This window comes from Macaca nemestrina, chromosome 13, assembly GCF_043159975.1.
Source record: "Macaca nemestrina isolate mMacNem1 chromosome 13, mMacNem.hap1, whole genome shotgun sequence".
Taxonomy (NCBI): Eukaryota; Metazoa; Chordata; class Mammalia; order Primates; family Cercopithecidae; genus Macaca; species Macaca nemestrina.
In genome coordinates, this window is record NC_092137.1 from 37,207,635 (window position 1) to 37,230,649 (window position 23,015).

At 41.2% G+C, this 23,015-nt stretch overlaps 1 protein-coding gene across 1 annotated transcript; it reads right to left on the reverse strand.

Moving 5' to 3' along the window:
* Positions 1-1,359: 1,359 nt before the first annotated feature.
* Positions 1,360-22,752, reverse strand: LOC105464852 (sulfotransferase family 6B member 1). The gene is made up of 7 exons (XM_011712950.3): positions 22,554-22,752; positions 21,468-21,580; positions 17,143-17,232; positions 12,846-12,972; positions 7,902-7,996; positions 4,174-4,330; positions 1,360-1,610 (listed from the first exon to the last, which is right to left on the reverse strand). Exons 1-7 carry the CDS (start codon positions 22,750-22,752, stop codon positions 1,486-1,488), a joined length of 906 nt encoding a protein of 301 aa, XP_011711252.3. The 3' UTR covers positions 1,360-1,485.
* Positions 22,753-23,015: the final 263 nt, after the last annotated feature.

Sequence of the window (23,015 nt, forward strand, 5' to 3'; positions counted from 1 at the left end):
TTCCTTCCTTCCTTCCTTCCTTCCTTCCTCTCTCCCTTCCTTCCTTCCTTCCTTTTCTTTTCTTTTCTCTCCTTCCTTTCTTCCTTCCTTCCCTCCTTCCTTCCCTCCTTCCTTTTTTTTTTTTTTTTTGACAAAGTATCGCTCTGTTGCCCAGGCTGGAGTACAGTGGCATGATCTCAGCTCACTGCAACTTCTGCCTCCGGGGTTTAAACGATTTTCCTGCCTCAGTCTCCCCAGTAACTGGGATTACAGGTGCACACCATCACACCCAGCTAATTTTTGTATTTTTAGTAGAGATGGGGTTTCCCCATGTTGGCCAGGCTGGTCTTGAACTCCTGACCTCAAGTGATCTGCCTGCCTCGGCCTCTCAAAGTGCTGGGATACAGGCATGAGCCACCTCGCCCGGCCAGTATTCTTTCTTTCTAGAACATTTTCCATCTTCTCTCATTAGTTCCACATGACTACTTGAGGCTCTGTGGTAGAAAAAGTCTTGATAGGCCAGGCATCATGGCTCATGTCTGTAATCCCAACACTTTGGGAGGCCAAGGCAACTGGATCACCTGCGGTCAGGAGTTCAAGACCATCCTGGCCAATATGGGGGAAACCCTGCCTCTACTAAAAATACAAAAACTAGCCGGGCGTGGTGGTGTGTGCCTGTAATCCCAGCTACTCAGGAGGTTGAGGCAGGATAATTGTTTGAACCTGAGAGGTGGAGGTTGCAGTGAGCTGAGATTGTGCCACTGCACCCCATCCTGGGTGACAGAGTGAGACTTTGTCTCAAAAAAAAAAAAAAAAAAAAAAAAAAAAAAAAAAAAAAAAAACCAGAAGAAAAAGAAAAACTCTTTATGGTAAAATAACACAATCTCTTACCTTTCGCTCTGAATTAAAGATCATATAAAGTAGAAATATAAGGTCCCTTGAGAAGGGGCCTTCCTAAGGCCTACTGCAATGGCATACATGGAGCAGATGAGCAATGCATTTTTCTTGAACCAAATTAGAATGGAATTTATTGCAGAGATGGAATTAACTCTCCCCCAACATTAAGTCTGAGATAGCCACCAAGTGCTTTGATCCATAGTAAGAAAGGAGTTATATTATGACGAAAGTACAGAAAATTGTGCATCATTTGGAGGCCTGTGTCATCTATGGCCAAACACAGCTCTAGGTGTGTATCTGATAGTATCTGTTTACCCTCTTATGTGAACCTAGAGCACAAAATAAGTTAAAACTCCAGTGCAATGTATTAATAATAGAGTCCCTTTGAGACAGCTAAAATACCCTTTCTTGAAAAAGTTAACAAACTTTTATTTGTGCTCAAAAATTTCCAATGTTATCATTATTATTAAATTGTATTATTATTTTGTTTTGTATTATTTAGATTTCAATATTGTTTAATTATCATTATTTGATTATCATTTAATTATTTAAACTTAATTATTATTAAGGAAAATAAATCTAGGCCTGCTGAATTGACTGAAATCAACCCTAGCAATATGACTCATACTTCAACTTTGCTCCGAGGGAGGTGCCTGCTAAGCACTCTTTGAATTTTTCATCCATTTCCTGGTTCTGAGTTTCACTGAACAAGTTTTTCCAATCACCAACTTCGCCTACAACACACAAAAAACAGTAGACCCAGATATCTGTTAGAATATTTCTTCAGGATTTTACCATTTTCAGTGCAATATTTCACTCTGATATGTTAAAATGGACACATGGAAAAAGTTTTACACTCTTTGTTTAGTTTTTTCAGATGGTGTCTCGCTCTGTTGCCCAGGCTGGAGCGCCCTGGTGCGATCTCGGCTCACTGCAACCTCTGCCTTCTGGGCTCAAGCAATTCTCCCTGCCTTAGCCTACTGAGTAGCTGAGATTACAGGCGCCTGCCACCACACCCGGCTAATTTTGTATTTTTAGTAGAGATGGGGTTTTGCTATGTTGGCCAGGCTTGTCTCGAACTCCTGGCCTCAGGTGATCCTCCCGCCTCGGCCTCCCAAAGTGCTGGCATTACAGGCGTGAGCTACTGTGCCCAGTCAAAAGTTTTACACTTTTAAAACCTAATGTGATTTCTGTTGTAAAATTAACAATATCCATTGGGACTCCACCATCGGTGGTGTGGGAGGTGACATGTTTTCTTTACATCACTAGGGGGAGCCCATCAGCTTCAATGACCCCTTAACCTTACTCCTCTCCAAACACCTAGAACTTGAAATTCCACTTTTTGAGAAATGATATTTTTCTTTCTAAAGTCTCTTAAAGACTTTAAATACCCTTTGAAAGTTAACATTTTATAGCAAGTTTTCGTTAAGACCTCAGATACTGATAATTTTGCAAAAATGTATTATTTTGCCTGAGTTTGCGATGTTTTTTCTTACTGGCTGTTACCAGTAAAGAAAGTTACTTTTTTCTTAATGATCTTTTGATCATTTAGGTTGAAGTTGTAAGTTCCATATTTCACTATGTTGGCCAGGCTGGTCTTGAACTCCTGACCTCATGATCCACTCACCTTGGCCTCCCAAAGTGCTGGGATTACAGGCATGAGCCACTGTGCCCGGCCTCAGAACTTCAGTGTTTTTTACAATAAAATTTAAGCCCAACAAAATGTTTAATATATGATAGATGCCTGCTGTTAGCTGTTGTTGTCCTTGCTGGTATATGTGCTACCTCTACATCTCATTATTTCATTATATACTCAATGAAAAATGACACTGGCAATCCTTAAGCTATATTATCACACATTTCCACAAGAACTTAGAATACTTTAATGAAATATAGTAAATATCATCCATGTCAGAGAGAGCTAATTGTCTCTCCCATAGTCATTTTCTTCCTCTTCCTTATTGACAAAACCCTGATTTTAACTGTGTAGTAATACACCTGGCTTTAAAAAGTCACATTTCCCAGCCACCACTGCAAGGAAAGTGGCCAATGAAATGTAAGAAGTTATTGGCCAGGCATGGTGGCTCACACCTGTAATCCCAGCACATTGGGAGGCCGAGATGGGTGGATCACCTGAGGTCAGGAGTTCGAGACCAGCCTGGCCAACATAGTGAAACGCCATCTCTACTAAAAATACAATTATTATCTGGGCATAGTAATGGGTGGCTATAATCCCAGCTACTCAGGGGCTGAGGCAGGAGAATCACTTGAACCCAGGAGGCGGAGGTTGCCATGAGCTGAGGTCACACTACTGCACTTCAGCCTGGGTGACAGAGCAAGACTCTGTCTCGGAAAAAAAAGAAAAAGAGAGAGAGAAAGAAAGGAGTCATTGGCCAGGTGCGGTGGCTCACACCTGCAATCCAGCACTTTGGGAGAGGAGTTTGAGACCAGCCTGGCCAATATGGCAAAACCCCATCTCTACTAAAAATACAAAAAAATTAGCCAGGCATGACAGTGCACACAAGAATCTCGTGAACCCAGGAGGCAGACGTTGTAGTGAGCTGAGATTGTGCCACTGCATTCCAGCCTGGGCAACACAGCAAGATTCTGTCTCAAAAAAAAAAAGTCACTGATGGGGCTTCCAGAAAAGTTATTTAAAGGGGGCTCGCTCAACTAATACGATTCTGCCCCTTGCCCACTCGCTTTCTCCTATCTGAATTTGAACATAATACTTGAACTTCAGCTGCTATCTTGTTTTCAGAAGGTCATCATCAGAAAGGACTCTCAACCACAGAAAGGACTGTAAAAGATGATATGGGGCAGCCAGGCACGGTGGCTCATGCCTGTAATCCCAGCACTTTGGGAGGCCAACGCAGGCGGATCACAAGATCAGGAGATCAAGACCATCCTGGCCAACACAGTAAAATCCTGTCTTTACTAAAAATACAAAAAAATTAACTGGGTGCGGTGGCGGGCGCCTGTTAGTCCCAGCTACTCGGGAGGCTGAGGTAGGAGAATCACTTGAACCCGGGAGGCAGAGGTTGCAGTTAGCCAAGATCGAGCCACTGCACTCCAGCCTGGGCGACAGAGCGAGACTCCATCTCAAAACAAAGAAATAAACAAAAAAAGATGGTATGGGGCTGCCAGTTACAGCTCTGGAGAGGCTGTGCCCAGACCTCTTATTGAGGCAGAGAAAAATAAAACCCTATCCTACTTAAGATAAAGTTATATGGATTGCCTATTGTGTGCATAGTCAGTCCCTAACTGATACAATCTCAGAAACCAGTGCAACTTTACCTTTGCGGAAAAGGAATGGGCCGACAGCACCGTGTGTGTCCTGAGACTTTGCACGCATTGCTTGGAAGGTGCTCTGGACTGAGATAGTTTGAATTTGCTCCCCAGTTAGGAAGAATCCCAAGAAGTCAGCAATCTGTTTTATTCCAGCAGCCAGATTCTGTAAAAAAAAAAAAAATTTCTTAAAGATAAACTTCTTCCTATGGGAATTGTTCTCTGTGCTAAGACAGACTTTTTAGTCATTGGAGTTATTAAGCCTAACTCCCTAGTTCATCTTATACCCCCACTTTAAACTTGGAGTACTTTCATCTCTTATATCAATATTGAGATATCTCTATAAGATATTCTGTATTGATTATACTTTGTAGTTTCAACTTATGACTCTTGTTGAACTTACCAGATAATAGATTTTACCATGTAAATAATGACAGTAACATTAATTCACAGGTTATAATTTCATCTAGGATGATATCATTGCATTAAAAAACACCAACCTAGACCAGCTGAGGACATTAATGTATTCGTGTGTGCTCATTTGAATTCTCTTTTTTTCTGAATTCTATTTATAGTTAATGTTTAATTCCATTAAGAAAGTCTAATTTTTAGAATCATAAAAACTTGAAGAAATTTTTTTTTTTTTAGAAAGAGTCTTGCTCTGCTGTCCAGGCTAGAGCGGTGCAAGGGCACCATCACGGCTCACTGCAGCCTCAACTTCCCTGGCTCCAGCAATCCTCACACCTCAGCCTTCTGAATAGCTGGGAGAACAGGTGTGTGCGACCACGTCTGGCTAATTCTTGTATTTTTGTAGAGACAGGGTTTCGCCATGTTGCCCAGGCTGCTATCAGAGTCTTTAACAGACCAGTGCACAATATGAATCTCCAAGAGAGCAGGCTATAGAACACAGCACTTCCTAAATCTATTTAAATAACCTCCTCCCAAACCTCAAGAAATAATTTTTAACAGCTGTGGCAACACTTGTATTCTATGGTGCACAAGTTTCAGAAACATTATTCTAAACTAGCATTAATATGTTCTTTCATATTATATACATGCATCCTATAAACAGAAAGGGTAGATTAAATTACACTTTTTTTTTTTTTTTTTTGAGACAGAGTTTCTCTCTTGTTGCCCAGGGTGGAGCACAGTGGCACGATCTTGGCTCACTGCAACCTCCACCTCCAGGAGTCCAGCAATTCTCCTGCCTCAGCCTCCTGAGTAGCTGGAATTACAGGTGCGTGCCACCACATCAGGATAATTTTTGTATTTTTACTAGAAACAGTTTCACCATGTTGGCCAGGCTGGTCTCGAACTCCTGACGTCAGGTGATTCACCCAGCTTGGCCTCCCAAAGTGCTGGAATTACAGGCGTGAGCCACTGTGCCTGGCCTAAACCATACATTTTTGTTGTTGTTGTTTTGTTTTGTTTTGTTTTTTGTTTTTGAGATGGAGTCTTGCTCTGTGGCCCAGGCTGGAGTGCAATGATGCAATATCAGCTCACTGAAACCTCTACCTCCTGGGTTCAAGTGAGTCTCCTGCCTCAGCCTCCTGAGTAGTTGGGAATTACAGGCGTGCACCACCACACCCAGCTAATTTTTGTATTTTCAGTAGAAACGGGGTTTCACTGTGTTGGTCAGACTTGTCTCAAATTCCCGACCTCAGGTGATCCATCCGCCTCAGCCTCTCAAAGTGTTGGGATTACAGGCGTGAGCCACTACACCTGACCTAAACCACATTTTCTTTGTATAAGAATGTAACGGAAGACTGGTATTAGAAACTCAATTAAGTTAAGGAGCACTTGATACTCCCTTCTCTTTAACATGCTTTCTCCACAGGACTCTGCTTTCCTTCCTACCTCATAGCCCTTCCCTCTTCCTGGTCTCCGTTGCTGATTCCTCCTTTTTTCCCCAAACTCTTTAAATTGGTGGGCTCCGAGACTCAGTTCTTGGTCATCTTCTCTCTATATATACCCAGGTATATATTTCTACAGCTTTAAAGCACATCTATGTGTCAGCGATGCCCAAACTTTATCTACAGCCCAGAACTCTCTGTACTTGCAAGGCTTGTACGCCCAACTGCCTACTTGACCTCTCAATTAGGATGACTAATAAACGTCTCAAATTTAACGTGTCCAAAACCAAACCTCTGATCTCCCCGACAGTCATTCACCTGCTGCCATCTCCTACTCAATTGATGGCAACTCGGCCCTCAATATTATTGGTCAGGCCAATAAAATTGGAGGCTTACTTGACTTCTCTCCTTCTCTTGCCACTCTCCCCTCCATCCAATTCAGCAGCAAATACTGTTGGCCCTCCCTTCAACATATATCCAGAATGCAACCTCTTCTCCTCCCCCGCATGGCCCCTTCTTGGCCTGAGGCACCATCTTCCTTTGCCTGGACTATTACAGTGCCCTCTTTACAGCCCTCCCAGCATTTGCTTTGCCCCAGTTCATTCTCACACCTAGCCAGAACGATCTTGTTAAAAACACATCTGCTCCAATCACTCCTCTGTTCAGATCCCACAATGGCTTCCCACTTTCCTCAAAGTGAAAGCCAGAGTCAGTGGCTTGCCATTCTATCCCTCATATACCATCCTACCTCCTTGACTCTGTCCTCATTGGCTGTTCAGCCCTGGTTTATTCCTGCTGACCCAGGCACATCTGCCGTCTCTTAATCTCACCAGGACTATCCCAGCTTTTGCTCCAGTTGATTCCCTCTGCCAGAAATGCTCTTCCCCAATTACCTACTTGGCTCACTCCCCCACTTCCCTCAGATCTTTGCTCAAATCACATCCCCTCAATAAGTTCTCTCCTAACCTTCCTGTTCCTTTTTTTTTGTTTTGTGATACAGGATCTCACTCTGTCACCCAGGCTGGAGTGTGGTAGTCTAATCATGGCTCACTGCAGCCTCCACCTCCTAGGCTCAAGTGATCCTCCAGTCTCAGCTTCCTGAGTAGCTGGTACTACAGGTGCATGCCTAATTTTTTGAAATGTGCCCAGGGTGGTCTCGAACTCCTGGTCTGAAGTGATCCCCCTGCCTCAGCCTCCCAAAGTGGTGGGATTGTAGGTATGAGCCACCACACCAGCCTGAGCACCATATTTTACACTGGAATGTGTCCAATCCTTCCCCATGCCTTGCACCCCAGCATTTTTAATTTTCCTTCACTAGCTATGCTGTTTCTTTTTTTCTCACATACTATATACATTTTAAAAATTATTGTGTTTATTATGTATCATTCTTTCTTTCCACCTTCTCCAACTGGCATGTAAGTTACTACAGGGCAATGATCTTTGTCTGGTCTGTTCATTGATGTATCACCAGGGCCTAATTGGTGAGCAATCACTTACTAGATACTTGTTACATCAATAAACAATTTTTTAAAAATAACTTGACTGGAAAAATTAGTTCACAATAAAATGTATGTTCAATTAAATCGACTGAGACCTATTTGTTTTTTTTTTTTTTTCATTACGAATTTGAGCTATCCATCATAAAGGGAAAATAAAGCAGTTACTTTTAGTAATAAGTTGCTAAGCATTATTTTATTTCTGTTAAATGAACAACCTAAGCATGTATGCATGGTTTGAGTTTTCTTTTCTAGCACCGTACCATGTATCTGGAATATTTAAAAAAATTGAACACCATATTTGTTCATACAATCGGACATTATAAGTAAGTGCTCTATGTTGTAACTTACAAGAAATTTTGCTCTAAAATATAAAGAATAATCTCACCTCTTTCAGGTCTTCATACAATATGAACTTAACATTGTCGCCATCAAGATGTTTGTTCCAATTGATTGCAAAATCAAAATAGCTTCCCCAAGAAACTAAAAACACAGTGGGGAAGACTTTAAGAAATGTTGAATAACAGAGGTTAAAATGATAGTTAATTTATGCTATAAAATATAAACTATACATATGTGTATATGCTCGAGATATGTTTATGTTATTATAAATCCCTGCCACGAAAAGGTGACAGAAATCAGTCCCATTCTCTGAATTTCTATTTATTTTCTTACCTTTTGAAACGTTTTTCATAAATAACACAAAATTAAGCAAGTTACAAAAATGATTTACAAAAACTACAAGACATTCATGAATATTTCGGTGGATAAAAATTCAGAAATAGTGAATGACACATGAAACCCGACAGAGATAATGCCAGAAAGAAATGATGAAAAAGACATTTTCTAGGCTGTCATTGTTCAAAAAAAATGTAATGCTAGCCGTATATGTAATTTTAAAAAAACAAATGAAATTAATTTTAATGTTTTACTCCACTTAACACAATTTATCAAAAATATTATTCCATCATGTAATCAACAAAAATTTATGAGTGAAGTATTACATTTTTTTTTTTTTTTTTTTGAGACGGAGTCTCGCTCTTTCGCCCAGGCTGGAGTGCAGTGGCCAGATCTCAGCTCACTGCAAGCTCCGCCTCCCGGGTTTACGCCATTCTCCTGCCTCAGCCTCCCGAGTAGCTGGGACTACAGGCACCTGCCACCTCGCCCGGCTAGTTTTTTGTATTTTTTTAGTAGAGACGGGGGTTTCACCGTGTTAACCAGGATGGTCTCGATCTCCTGACCTCGTGATCCACCCGTCTCGGCCTCCCAAAGTGCTGGGATTACAGGCTTGAGCCACCGCGCCCGGCCGCTTTACATTCTTTTAATATTCTAAATCTTCAAAAGCCATTGAGTATGAGACATATACTGAGAATCTCAATTTGGATGCTAAACTTTTATTGAAAATACTTGATGTATGTTTAGATTTAATAAAACTTACAGTTTAAAAAGTATATTCACATACCCAACTTATTACACTTACTTAAAAGTTTTCCAGTAGGCCAGGCATGGTGGGTCACGCCTGTAATCCCAGCTCTTTGGGAGGTCAAGGCGGGTGGATTGCCTGAGCTCTGGAGTTGGAGACTAGCCTGGGTGACATGATGAAACGCTGTCTCTACTAAAATACAAAAAATTAGCTGGGCTTGGCGGCCTGCACCTGTAATCCCAGCTACTCGGGAGGCTGAGGCAGGAGAATTGCTTGAACCTGGGAGGCAGAGGTTGCAGTGAGCCGAGATTGTGCCACTGCACTCTAGCCTGAGCAATAGAGCGAGACTCCATGTCCAAAAAAAAAAAAAAAAAGTTTTTCAGTAACTGAATTGTATATCCATTAAAAATTTTGAATAAATTCAAATTTTTTAAAATGAAAAATTTAGTTATTTAGCACCAGTCCCATTTCAAGGGCTCAGTTGTCACTTATGGTTAGTGGCTACCTCGTTGGACAGTGCAGATGTAGACACGGATCAGCTGTGCTGTTTACTAGGTGTGTGACTTTGAGCAACTCCTAAAACTCCTTGTAGCTTAGATTCCTCATCTGTAAAATGGGGCGTTATGAGGTTTAAATAAATTAACACATGTCAAATGCTAAAAACAGTGCCTGCTTCACTGTAACACTCAATAGCCTTTTTTTTTTTTTTTTTTTTGAGATGGAGTCTTGCTCTGTCACCCAGGCTGGAGTGCAGTGGTGCGATATCGGCTCTGCCTTCTGGGTTCAAGCAATTCTCCCGTCTCAGTCTCCTGAGTAGCTGGGACTACAGGCACACGCCACCATGCCTGGCTAACTTTTGTATTTTTGGTAGAGATGGGGTTTCACCATATTGGTCAGGCTGGTCTCGAACTCCTGACCTCAGGTGATCCACCCGCCTCGGCCTCCCAAAGTGCTGGGATTACAGGTGTGAGCCACCCCACCCGGCCTCAATAGCCATTACTATTATTATCATTACTATCATTAATAATATAATTATTATCACGATCATTGTTATCATGAAGCCCTTGCTTTGAGCCAGGCAGTTTCTATGTGTTTTATTTGCTGTCACAAATACTGTAAGTTGTCCACCCAACATCCAATACATCCTGTTTTTTGTTGCTAACCAAACCCTGATTATTTGGGTCTAAGCTGATCATGACAATTCTGTTTCTTGATTTCCTGCCTTCCTCAGAGCTGTAAGTGGCCACATGAAATGGTTCTGCCCAGTGAGACACAAGCAAGAGTCTGCTGGAAGGTTTCTGGCAAAACTATTGCTGTGTGGAGCTAAGGAACACACTTGGCTACTGCTATCCTTCCTCCTTTTTCATGACCTAAAGGTGATGATTGGAAGGATAGTAGCCAATTTCAGGGTCTATTGCAAAAAGTATGAGAGAGAGGCCAAGGGAATATCAGAGGTGCAGGCCAGTGATCCCAGGAACCAGCCACCTACCTTCAGACTTCCTGTTAAATGAGAAAAACAAACCTTTCCAAGGATGGATAGGGAAACAGAGACTCCCTAAAATAGGTTGTCCCACTGATGACAAGTTTCTCATCATCATTTGCAACAACATGGAGGGAGGACATTATGTTAACCAAAATAAGCTAGATACAAAAAGAAAAATATGGAGCCTGGGCAATATAGTGAGGCTCCATCTCTACAAAAAGAAAAAAAATCAGCTGGTCATGGTGGTGCGTGCCTGTGCATGCCAGCTACTTAGGAGGCTGAGGATCACGTGAGCCCAGGAGGTCAAGGCTGCAGTGAGCCGCGCCGCTGCACTCCAGCCTAGGTGACAGAGTGAAACCTTGTCTCAAACAAAAAAAAAAAAAAAAAGAAAAGAAAAAAAGAGAAGAAGAAGAATACACCGTGATCTCACTTACATGTGGAATCTTTACAAAGTCAGATACATAATAGAGAGTAGGATGCTGGTTACAGGGGTGGGGAAGGGCAGGAAATGGGAAGACATAAGTCAAAAGGTACAAACTTGTTACGTAGTTATGAATTATTCAGTTATGAGTATCTTAAGATCTAATGTACAGCATGAGGATGGCAGTTAATGACAGTTAATGATTTTATACCATATAATATTTGTTAAAAGAGTAGATTTTAGGTGTTCTTACTAAACACAAAAAAGGTAATTGTGTGACATGATGGAGATGTTAATTTGCTTGATTGTATTAATCATTATGTATGTGGTGAAATATCATGTTGTATACCTTAAATATACACAACAAAAATAATTTTAAAAAGTAGTCCTCTTAGAGTGAACTGACAACAGCTTCTCCTCTAGGGTCATTGGGCTTTAATATCCCGTTTATTACACCGTAGAGACTCAAAGAAGCCACTAATAAAAGGAATCAGTTACTGGTCTCTGGCCACTATACTTATGGATATAGAGTCACTGCCACTTACAAGCATTGGCAAGTGATTTAACTTTTTTTTCTGAGATGGAGTTTCACTCTTGTTGCCCAGGCTGGAGGGCAATGGTGCCTTATCTGCTCACTGCAACCTCTGCCTCCTGGATTCAAATGGTTCTCCTGCATCAGCCTCCCAAGTAGCTGAAATTACTGGCATTAGCCACCCCGCCTGGCTAATTTTGTATTTTTATTTCTTTATTTTTTATTTTATTTTATTTTATTTTTTGTGTTGAAGTTTTGCTCTGTCACCCATGCTGGAGTGCAGTTGATCAATCTTGGCTCACTGCAACCTCCGCTTCCTGGGTTCAAGCAATTCTTCTGCCTCAGCCTCCTGAGTAGCTGGGATTACAGGCATGCGCCTCCACACCTGGCTAATTTTTGTATTTTTAGTAGAGACGGGGTTTTGCCATGTTGGCCAGACTAATCTCAAACTCCTAACCTCAAGTCATCCGCCCACCTCGGCCTCCCAAAGTGCTGGAACTATGGACGTGAGCTACTGTGCCTGTCTGATTTATATTTTGATTAGTTTTCTCATCTGTTCAATGGAGCTAATACCACCTTACTCATAGTTTGTTATAAATCTTAAATAAAATAATGCATAGACAACCCCTACTTTAGCACCTGGAGCATTAGTAGACACTTGTAGTTATCAATAAACCAGAGACAAAATATCAACGTTTAACAAAAACTTATTTCTCACAAAAACTTATTTTCTTTCTAGCAAACAAATGTCTTAGGTATAGTAGCTCAGTGTCATGTGTAGTAGTCTCAGTGTAGTAGTCTCAGTGTCAAATTTTTTAAAAATTTTTAAAAAAATTTTTTGTTTTTATCAATGTTATGTAGTGACAAGGAAGTTAACTACAAATGGTTTTCTACATCACTCTCTGTTAAAGCTCTCTTTGGTCACTCTGTACTCATAGTTAACATATGACTTGTCCAAATTAGTTTGCTTTTTTGTTTTGTTTTGTTTTTTGTTTTGAGATGTAGTCTTGCTCTGCCAAACTGGGGTGCAGTGGCGCCATCTCAGCTCACTGCAACCTCTGCCTCCTGGGTACAAGCAATTTTCCTGCCTCAGCCTCCGGAGTAGCTGGGACTACAGGTGTGTGCCACCACGCCCGGCTAATTTCTTGTATTTTTAGTAGAGACAGGGTTTCACTGTGTTAGCCAGGATGGTCTCGATCTCCTGACCTCGTGATCCACCTGCCTTGACCTCCCAAAGTGCTGGGATTACAGGCGTGAGCCACCGTGCCCAGCCCCAAATTAGTTTTTAAAACGGCAATGCATTTAATTGTGGGATGCACAGAACTAATGGTGCTATAACAGTTCATTTAAGTGTAACTTTTTGGTTCCCAGATCTACCTAAATCTTCTTCCTTTACCCTAAAACACATTTGGGTTTTCACATTTGTGTGGTCATCTGTTCAGGTAAGAAGAATTATTTTACCAACAGCCATACCTTGTCCTTTCATGAACTGTCTGAAGAATTCATCCCAAGAGCAATAGCTTGGAATATCGGGGACGTCGTTGTGGAAATGGAAAAAAGATACTGCCGTATCTTTAGGGTTTCGAAATATCACCAATATCTAGGGAGCAAAAACTGAGTTAATTTATTTAGGTCTATGTTTTGAAATCTGGAAAATTGACAGGGCGAGCAATATCATGTCCACTCGTGTATTACATAATTGTGTTAATATAGAGAGAAAGAATGACAGTAGGAAACTGAGGAACAGGAAGTGGCTGATGGGGAAATCTGGGGAAAGGAGAGAAAGAAAGAAGAAGAAAAAGATTGATATTGTAGCAGAGGATTCTTGCTAATGAATTTAGGCAACAAAATGCATGGAAGATGTAAAAAGGAAAAAAAAGACCAAGCTCACTAGGATAATCACAAAAGTATGACCTGAAAGTTTAAACCCCCAAATAAAAATTGCAAATAATGTTAAGGACGACAAAAATAATGTTTTAGAGTTGGTGAGAGAAGATTAAAGAATGGCAAAGCCCACTCTCTGTGTATGATGTTCATGGGTGAGTAGATGACACAGAACGTTTGAATTCCTATATCTGTCTTCTCTGATGAGGAAAGTGTTCCTTTGGATGAGTAGCGTGAAATAAACATTGTAAAGAACAAACTGAAACCCCAGAGAACTAAAAGATTGTAGAGGATCACACGTCTGCTCCAAGTTCAGCCTTCTGGCCTGAAGCCTTCCATTTCAAGAACTGAGGAAACTGGAGGACACATGATCCAGCATGTTCCTGAATGCCGAGGAATCCGAAAACATGTGAGGCCAGACAGACTCCTGCCCTAGAACAGGCAGAAGTCATTTCCCTTTCAGAAAGGGGAAAGATGTGGATTTTGCAAAGTGCAGATTTGTGATATTCACTTTCATTTGGGAGAAGTCTAGAATTGACTAAAAACAAGATTTGGGGCCACCTAAAGGAGGAAACTGTAACCAACAGGGGGCAACATGGATCCTCTAAGAACAAGTCAGTTAACACGTGGATTTTTTCAACATGGTTTTAGATTAGTAGGTGGAGTAGCGTATGCTTTCTCCTACAAAAAAAGTAAGAATGTAAGCCAGCAGCAGGAGCACTTAGGCATATGAAACTCACTGGGGGCTGGGCGTGGTGGCTCGCGCCTGTTATCCCGGCACTTTGTGAGGCTGAGGCAGGTGGATTACTTGAGGTCGAGTTCAAGACCAGCCTGGCCAACATGGAAAAACCCTGCCTCTACTAAAAATACAAAAATTAGCCAGGCGCGGTGTTGCGCACCTGTAGTCCCAGCTACTCAGGAGGCTGAGGCAGGAGAATTGATTGAACCTAGGAGACGGAGGTTGCCGAGATCGTGCCATTGCACTGCATCCTGGGCAACAGAGCAAGACTCCGTCAGAAAAACAACAACAACAACAACAACAACAAAACTGACTGGGTATAAATAGTTAATTAACTAATGTAAACCTGCTGGGAGGTTTTTAATAAGCCCTTCCACTATCTTGGCTGGGTCATAGTTAATATTTTAAGTAATGATTTAGGTAAAGATATAGAAGCTATATTTACCAAATTTGTAAATAACATGACAGTGGGAGGGAATCGGGATATCAAAATACCTTGTCTGCCTAAAGAATTTAACTAACACCACCGGGCGCTGTGGCTCAAGCCTGTAATCCCAGCACTTTGGGAGGCCAAGACGGGCGGATCACTAGGTCAGGAGATCGAGACCATCCTGGCTAACACGGTGAAACCCCGTCTCTACTAAAAATACAAAAAAAAAAAAAAAAAATCAGCCGGGCGAGGTGGCGGGCGCCTGTACTCCCAGCTACTCAGGAGGCTGAGGCAGGAGAATGGCGTGAACCCAGGAGGCGGGGCTTGCAGTGAGCTGAGATCCGGCCACTGCACTCCAGCCTGGGCAACAGAGCCAGACTCCGTCTCAAAAAAAAAAAAAAGAATTTAACTAACACTAACAAGATAAAATTGAGTAGAGATCAATGGGTCTGGGTCTTGTCTTGTGCTTAGATCTAACACTCATCCCTGCCGCCAGTCCAAATACAGTAGATTCTTGTCATTTGAGGGTTTTATATTTGAGGCTTTAACTACCACTCAATTGGCCTGGCTGGTAGCAATCTGTAAGTTTACAAAGACGTAAGTTTACAAAGATGTAAATTTAAATCTGAGGGCTAATTGGCTGGAGTATGAACAAATTCCACACATCAACGTCTTACCTCCCTGCTGTTGCTCTTGTTTTTTGTTGTTGTTTTTGAGACTGGGTCTGACTCTGTCACCCAGGCTGGAGTGCAGTAGTGTGATCTCGCTTACTGCAACCTCTGCCTCCTGGGCTCAAGCAATCCTCCACCTCAGCCTCCCAAGTAGCTGGGACCACAGCGGTGCACCACCATGCCCAGCTAATTTTTGTATTTTTTGTAGAGACGGGGGTTGCCCAGGCTGGTCTTGAACTCCTGGGCTCAAGTGATCCTCCTGCCTCGGCCTCCCGAAGTGCTGGGATTACAGACGTGAGCCACTGCATCCAGTCCCTGTTGCTCTTTTCTTGCCCTTGTATTCTTGCAAATGTGAAACTGTTCAAAGCCTGCGTGCCCCAAGTCCAACGCTTTATAAATTACTTCAGCTCTGTTTATTATAGAGACTCTAAGGAAAAATGTGTTAACTGCATTAAACGGGGGAAATTATGTGTTAAAGTGGTATTTCAGTCTTTACAAATACTCAATACAAGGAAAAACTGTTTAACAGCGCTATTCAAAGCTGGCTTAGGGGATACTGGAGATCTTTATTGTTGGAGGTGCTCAATCATGGTCCAGCTGCTTAGTGGAATTCAAACACTCGATGGGAATTAGCACAGATGACCTTTAAGATATTTTCCCATTTTAAGCTACTAGGATTCTTGTATCATAGCCACAAAGCTGCTCATTCTAAACCTCCACTTCCCTAAGGTTTGCTTTCCTACTCTTCCTTTCTTATTTTGCTTCCCCTCCTGTCTCTTACCATTGAAACTGTAGTTATCTTAACAGTTTTCCTCTTTTGCCTTTCTTTGCTCTTATCTCACTAGTCTCCCATTCTTGCTAGCGTTCAGCAGGAGTTTAATTTTTTTTTTTTTTTTTTTCAGACAAGGTCTCGCTCTGCCACCCAGGCTGGAGAGCAGTGGTGAGATTTTGGCTCACTGCAACCTCTATCTCTCGGATTCAAGTGATTCTCCTACCTCAGCCTCCCAAGTAGCTGGGATTACAGGCACGTGCTATCACACCTGGCTATTTTTACAAGGTTGGTGCAAAAGTAATTGGGGTTTTTGCCATTAAAAGTAATGCAAAAACCTCAGTTACTTTTGCACCAACCTAATATTTTTTTGTAGAGATGGGGTTTCACCATGTTGGCCAGGCTGGTCTCAAACTACTGACTTCAAGTGATTTGCCCACCTTGGCCTCTCAAAGTGCTGGGATTAGAAGCATGAGTCACCACACCCTGCAGGGAGTTTAAATCTTGGTTGTAACTAATTCAAATCATTTTCTTCTGAGACAGAAAAAAGGCACCAAGAAATAAGGAATGGACCAGGTGAGAGGAAACAGAAAGGGTTGGGTAAAAACTAGTAATTACAAGAAATATATCAATACTGATTAATAAAAAAAACATTTTTAAACAAATGGTAAGAACAGCCAAAGCACATATAGTTCTGTATGCATGCTGTGAAGTTTGTTACTATATGTGAAATTCAAAAATAAAATAGTTTTAGCCAGGCATGGTGGCTCATGCCCGTCATCTCACCACTTTGGGAGGCCTTGGTGGCAGAAGGATCTCTCAAGGCCAGGAGTTCAAGGCCAGCCTGGGCAACATATTGAGATGCTGTCTCTATAAAATTTTAAAATATATTTGAAAAAATAGTTTTAGGCCTCAGGTAAATAGTGCTCACCAGAAAGAAACAAAGGAACAATTTTTTTTCTCATTTTACTAGATTGTATTTTTGTGTGTGTGTTTGAAACACTCTAAATATACTAGCGGGATTCGGAAAATTATTCACTGTAAAACAGATTATAAAATACATTTTATTCTATGCATATGTTTTATATCCTTGTTGAAAATGCATTTGACTTTACTGCAACTATAGCAAATATACGTCAAGAAAGAAACAAAAAATTTAAATGTCACACTTCATTTACTAAGCTTCTATGAGGAGGAACAAACTCATGTTATACTTCCAAAAACTAATATCTATACATAGAAATTTCAAAGAATTATCAGTAGGAAAGGACACTCACCTTGGCTTTATTCTTGAAGATAGACCCAGGTAATTTGTCATAGTGGAGGTGAGTTGCCAAAATCCTTGGTGATGGAAAGCCTTTCATTCTCTTAAAAATAAACACAAAAAGGTGAAAATGTGTGTGTGCATGCGTGTGTGTGTGTGTGTGTGTGGAATCACTCCTAGGTTGGGTATCTAAATGACAGTTTCCAGCACTACTGTCACTATATCTTCTCCTCCTCCTCCAATTTTTCTTTCTTTCTTTTTTTTGAAACAGAGTCTCACTCTGTCGCCCAGGCTGGAGTGCAGTGGTGCGATCTCAGCTCACTGCAACCTCCACCTTCCAGGTTCAAGCAATTCTCCTTTCTCAGCCTCCCGAGTAGCTGGGATTACAGGTATCCACCACCACGACCAGCTAATTTTTGTATTTTTAGTAGAGACAGGGTTTCGCCATGTTGGCCATGCTGGTCTGAAACTCCTTAAACCTCAGGGGATCCGCTCGCCTCAGCCTCCCAAAGTGCTGGGATTACAGGCGTAAGCCACCATGCCTGGCCAATTTTTCTTTATTTCTGTTTTCTTACTTTGTGGAGATGAGGAATGAAGAATCAAAGATAAACAAATAATTAAAATATTCTTGAATTTCTTTGTTGTACCCTGCTTACCATTTCCCAATCATTTTTGTAATTTTTTAAAAAAATTACCTTTTCCCATAATCATATCAAATCCATTTTGTTCAAGACCGCTCATAATCTGAAATATACACTTTCAGCCGGGCACAGTGACCCACGCCTGTAATCCCAACACTTTGGGAGGCCGAGGTGGGCGGATCACGAGGTCACGAGATCGAGACCATCCTGGCTAACATGGTGAAACCCCATTTCTACTAAAAACATAAAAAATTAGCTGGGCGTGGTGGTGGGCACCTGTAGTCCCAGCTACTCAGGAGGCTGAGGAAGGACAATGGTGTAAACCCGGGAGGCAGAACTTGTAGTGAGCCAAGATTGCGCCACTGCACTTCAGCCTGGGCAACGAAGCGGGACTCCATCTCAAAAAAAAAAAAAAAGAAATATACACTTTCATTTAATTTGGATCTCTTCTATATTCAAGGTCTTTAACAGAAATAGTGAAGTCTTTCCACAGTTCCTGCAAATCCATTTTTAACATTTAAATCTTTCTGTTTAACCAGCTAAAACTCTAGGCAATAAAATATCTCAATGGAACCTGAAAGTGCAGAGTTACTTAAATGTCTGAGAAATGTTTCATGAGAGAAATATATTGTCAGTATATGGACTACGGTGATTGATTCTTTTTTTGTAATCTATTTCTATAGATAATTTTGAAGATAAAATTATCTATTTAATCTGCCAGGATTAAGGGTTTTCACTTACAATCAGACCATTAGTATATGTTATACAGGGAAGTAAGGCTTCAAGTTTTTAGTCCCACATCTGTAGAGGTCACTCACTGCTTGGTTGCAGCTACAATATAACTGCTCATTGTAAGTGATAAAAGGATATTCAGATGTTTGTAGCCAATTGTTCTGTAAAAACTTAGTGGAGGCCGGGCATCCTGACCAACACAGTGAAACCCCGTCTCTACTAAAAATACAAAAAATTAGCTGGGCGTGGCGGCATTTGCCTGTAGTCCCAGCTACTCAGGAGGCTGACGCAGGAGAATCACTTGAACCCGGGAGGTGGAGGTTGCAGTGAGCTGAGATCGAGCCACTGTACTCCAGCCTGGGCGACACAGTGAGACTCTATCTAAAAAAAGAGAAACAAAAAAACTTAGTGGAGATTTCAACTCAAGCAAGGGGACAAAAAATGAAATTTTAAAAATAAAACACACTTTAAATCAATGATACGGGCCCAAGTGGTGACTAGCAGTGTAAAATCTCATTTACATCAAACTGTACTTTTAAACATTTGAGGCATTTTTCAAACTCATTCATACTCATTCACAACAATCCTCTCAGGTAGATATTGTAACCCCCATTTTAGAGATTAAGAACAGGCTTTGAGGTTTTAAGCACTTTGTGCAAAATCGCACAGGTGATTATTTTCAGATTAAGTTATAGAGTGTGGTTTCCACAAAACTTCATGGCCAAAAATCATGTACAGATGCATGAGAAATGGTAAAGTTACTAAAAGGATTAGAAAAGCACCCAAGGGAAAAATGGAAGTCAACTGTAATAAAATTAGATAGCTACATAATATATACTACTATGTTCATTAAAATGTATAATATAGCCCAAGTGTGAGCAAAGACTAGATACCTTATTTAAGGAAAAATATGTATTCCAGAAAAGTTCTCTAGACACCTTATGTAAGGAAAAATATGTATTCCAGAAAAGATCTCTGTAAAGCAAATAATCGTTAAGTGAAGTTCATTTCACTGATTTCCATTTAAAAATAAAGGGCATATTGGCCAAGCGTGGTGGCTCACGCCTGTAATCCCAGCATTTTAGGAGACTGTGGGGGGTGGATCACTTGAGGTCAGGAGTTCGAGAGTAGCCTGTCCAATGTGATGAAACCCTGTCTCTACTAAAAATACAAAAAATTAGCCAGGCGTGGTGGTGCACACCTGTAATCCCAGCTACTCGAGAGGCTGAGGCAGGAGAATCGTTTGAACCCAGGAGGTGGAGGTTGCAGTGAGAGGAGATCGCACCATTGCACTCCAGCCTGAGTTACAGAGTGAGACTCCATTTCAAAAAAAAAGAGAGAGAGAGAGAAATTGAAATCTGGATAAATGTTGGCATCATTTCTAAAGGTGATGTTAAACACTCTCCTTAGTAAAAGGTTATGCAAAGACCTGGACAGGGGAAGTCTATAGGGCTTTTCCTTATTTCCTACCTAGGACAAAGCTTCTTACTGCCCCTGTTGGCCCATCCTAGGTTCCTGGGCCCATCTTGGCTGAGCCTTCATCAGGTTTGCTTTGGTCCAGATGACCCTCTCTGGTCTGTTGTTGCCGACCAGATCCAGGACTTGTCACTTACCTCCAAACCACTCCCCTCTGAGTCCCTGAACACCTATCTCCTTTATCATGTGTTTTTGTGCTACTTTGGCCTAATCCATGGAAATGGACTTCCTTCCATCTAGGTTCCAACTTTCAAGTTTGTATTTGTCATCATGGCACTGTCTCAGTCACCTTCCAGAAGCTGTTCCCTAAGTCCCAATCCAGTAGCTTTATGCTTAGTAACTGAGTTCTGTTTGCCTGTTGGGAGTCTTGGTGATGAACATTTCTGAAAGTTTTACTGAGACTGTGGTTCCCCCTTGAATACAACCTTCCCTTCCCAGCTGCATTCTGGTGTGTCTAGGAGTGGGGAGGGGCTGTCTTCCATGTCCTTTTACTGTCCAAGCACTGATGTCCTGAGGTAGATCCTCCTCCCACTCCTTTCTTGCCTTCCCTGGGCAGGGAGTAGAACATCCTATCTCACACCCAAGTCCCAGTTAGTTGTATTGGGAAGGTAAGTAATAACAGCTAGGATGACCTGTTATCCCCTTCACACACATCAGTGGCTTATTCTCTTAGCTAATGCTTGATTTCTTCCCATCCCTTACACACACACGAATCATAACTGAGATAGGGAAATCAAAAATCACTGGGCGTGGTGGCTCATGCCCATAATCTCAGCACTTTGGGAGGCCAAGGTGGGAGGATCACTTGAGCCCAGGAGTTCATTACCAGCCTGGCAACGAAATGAAACCCTGTCTCTACAAAAAAAAAAATTTAAAAATTAGCCAGGTGTACTGGCATGTGCCTGTAGTCCCAACTACTCAGTAGGGTGAAGCAGGAGGATCGCTTGAGCCCAGGAGGTTAAGGCTGCAGTGAGCCATGATCATACCACTGCACTACAGCCTGGGCAATGAAATGAGACTCCATTAAAAAAAAAAAAAAAATCATGCCTTACGAGGAAAAGACTGGTGATTCCTACTAGCATCCTGCACAGGTCCATGTCTTCAGAGATGAGGCTTTTCTGTTCATTTCCTGAGGTTTCTCAGCTTACTTTCCCCCTACTTAAAATAAAAAGAACAAAAACAGGCTGGCTATACGGTATAGTTGTTAAAAGCTCAAACTAGAAAACGGGTTCAAATCTTGGCTCTATCATTTATTAGTCCCTTGACATTGGGCAAGTCCCTAGCAGTTCTATCTTTTGTGAAATGGTAATAAGGTTATTTTGCAAAAAATAAGATGATACCTGAACAGTGCTGAAGATACGGTAGGCACACAGTAAATTGTGATAATTATTAGTATTGCACTTTCTAAACTGAAAACTAAAGAACCCCCAAACTGGAAGAAATCTTTCTATGATAATTTGCTGTAAAGTTAAAGGCTGTTTGTACTAACCTGATATTTTTCTGAATCCCCACATTCAAGAACTGGGAATTCTGGATATTCATACTTTTGTTTAGAAACAGCAAATATTAATTCGTGGACAATGTGGAGAATCCAGTTTGAACCTATCAGAAAAATCAGAGAATAAAAACTCATTACGGAGTCTTGATGTAACAAAAGCACGTTATTTTAGCATATACATGATAAAAATTAAAATCTACAACCATTCCCTGATGTGTATATTTAGTTCTTCTGTGTTTGAAATAACTTGGGCTATGGAAAGCAATGGTTTGATGGAAAACAGCATTTACCTATAATTAGTATAAAATTCAACTTATTTCTCGGATGTCTCCTTTAATAAGGGACAATGCTTCATTTTGAATCTAGAATATGTTTCTTATAGAACAATGTTATGTTATAGAAAGTTTATTATAAGTTATTTATATTATTTTACATTAAATTAATACATATTTTCTACAGGAATCTATATTTTGATTTTAGGAAAACACAGCATCAGTTAAGAAAAAAACATTTTAAATGAGGTTGGCTTTAATAAACAACAGTAAAAGGAATCAAAAGGAAATGGTAAAAAGCAGGATAATTTAGATTCTTCAAGTTTTATTTTCCATTGATGAAAGATCTTTGTAAAAGTGATTGGAGAAACTGACGGAGCAGTATTTGATCCTGAAAAATAATTTGTAACATGGAAATCATCATGTAAAGTACAGAAGTGGCTGTGCTTTTGTCCAGCCAAAAATCAAGACAAAATCACTGCTACTGTCACTGCTCCTTGCCAACTGGACTTTCCCACATTCATGCAACTCCCTTCCAGGCCCATCAACCATCCCCTTCTGCTCTCCATCCTCCATAATGGCCTTTCTGCACAGAGCTCTTCCTTCAGACACTGGGGTTTTTTAATCTAGCAATTCTATCTACTGATTATATAACCTGCGTACTTAACCACGGTGGCCCTCCTCCTCACTGACCCTCAGTCAGATTCCTGCAATGAGGAACCGCTTTCGTCCCACCTTTGTCTCACACCCTCCCCAACCTACTCACTATGAGAAGTGTGCTTGTAGGAGATGACTTGTTATTTACCGCACTTTGGATAAGATGCTAGCACGATGTCATCATGTCTGGCTTCAAATGTGTCCAGCGCTTGGAAAGTTTCTGAGGTGCACATGGTGATGGGGTAAGGAATCCCCTGATAGGTGAAAAATAAGCGAGAAAGTGCAGTTTCTTTAGATTTTTCTAAAGCTTCATCAATGTACTCAATAAATTTGGATTTATCAGCCATGGTAGCTCCCTGCAAATGAACCTGCTCTGTGGCTGTCCAGGGGGAGTGATTGCTTTTAATGGAGTTGGGCAGGGGCTGGAATAAAGGGCTCCTCCCAGGCACATGAAAAAGAAATCATTTAATTCTCATCCACCCTCCCTCAACTTTTGCATATCCTTCTGGCAAAAGCTAAACCACAGGTGCAAAACAGGCTGATGATCAGGGAATATTACCCCACGGTTGATTACATAACCATTTAGGCAATCTGCCCAGTGAAAGTAAGA

Coding starts and splice junctions, on each gene's coding strand:
- LOC105464852 (XM_011712950.3), bottom strand. CDS start 22,752: ATGGCTGATAAATCCAAATTTATTGAGTACATTGATGAAGCTTTAGAA. Junction 17,233..21,467: donor GGGATTCAGAAAAATATCAG/GTTAGTACAAAC, acceptor TTTATTTTTAAG/AGAATGAAAGGCTTTCCATC. Junction 1,611..4,173: donor CCCATTCCTTTTCCGCAAAG/GTAAAGTTGCAC, acceptor TGTGTGTTGTAG/GCGAAGTTGGTGATTGGAAA.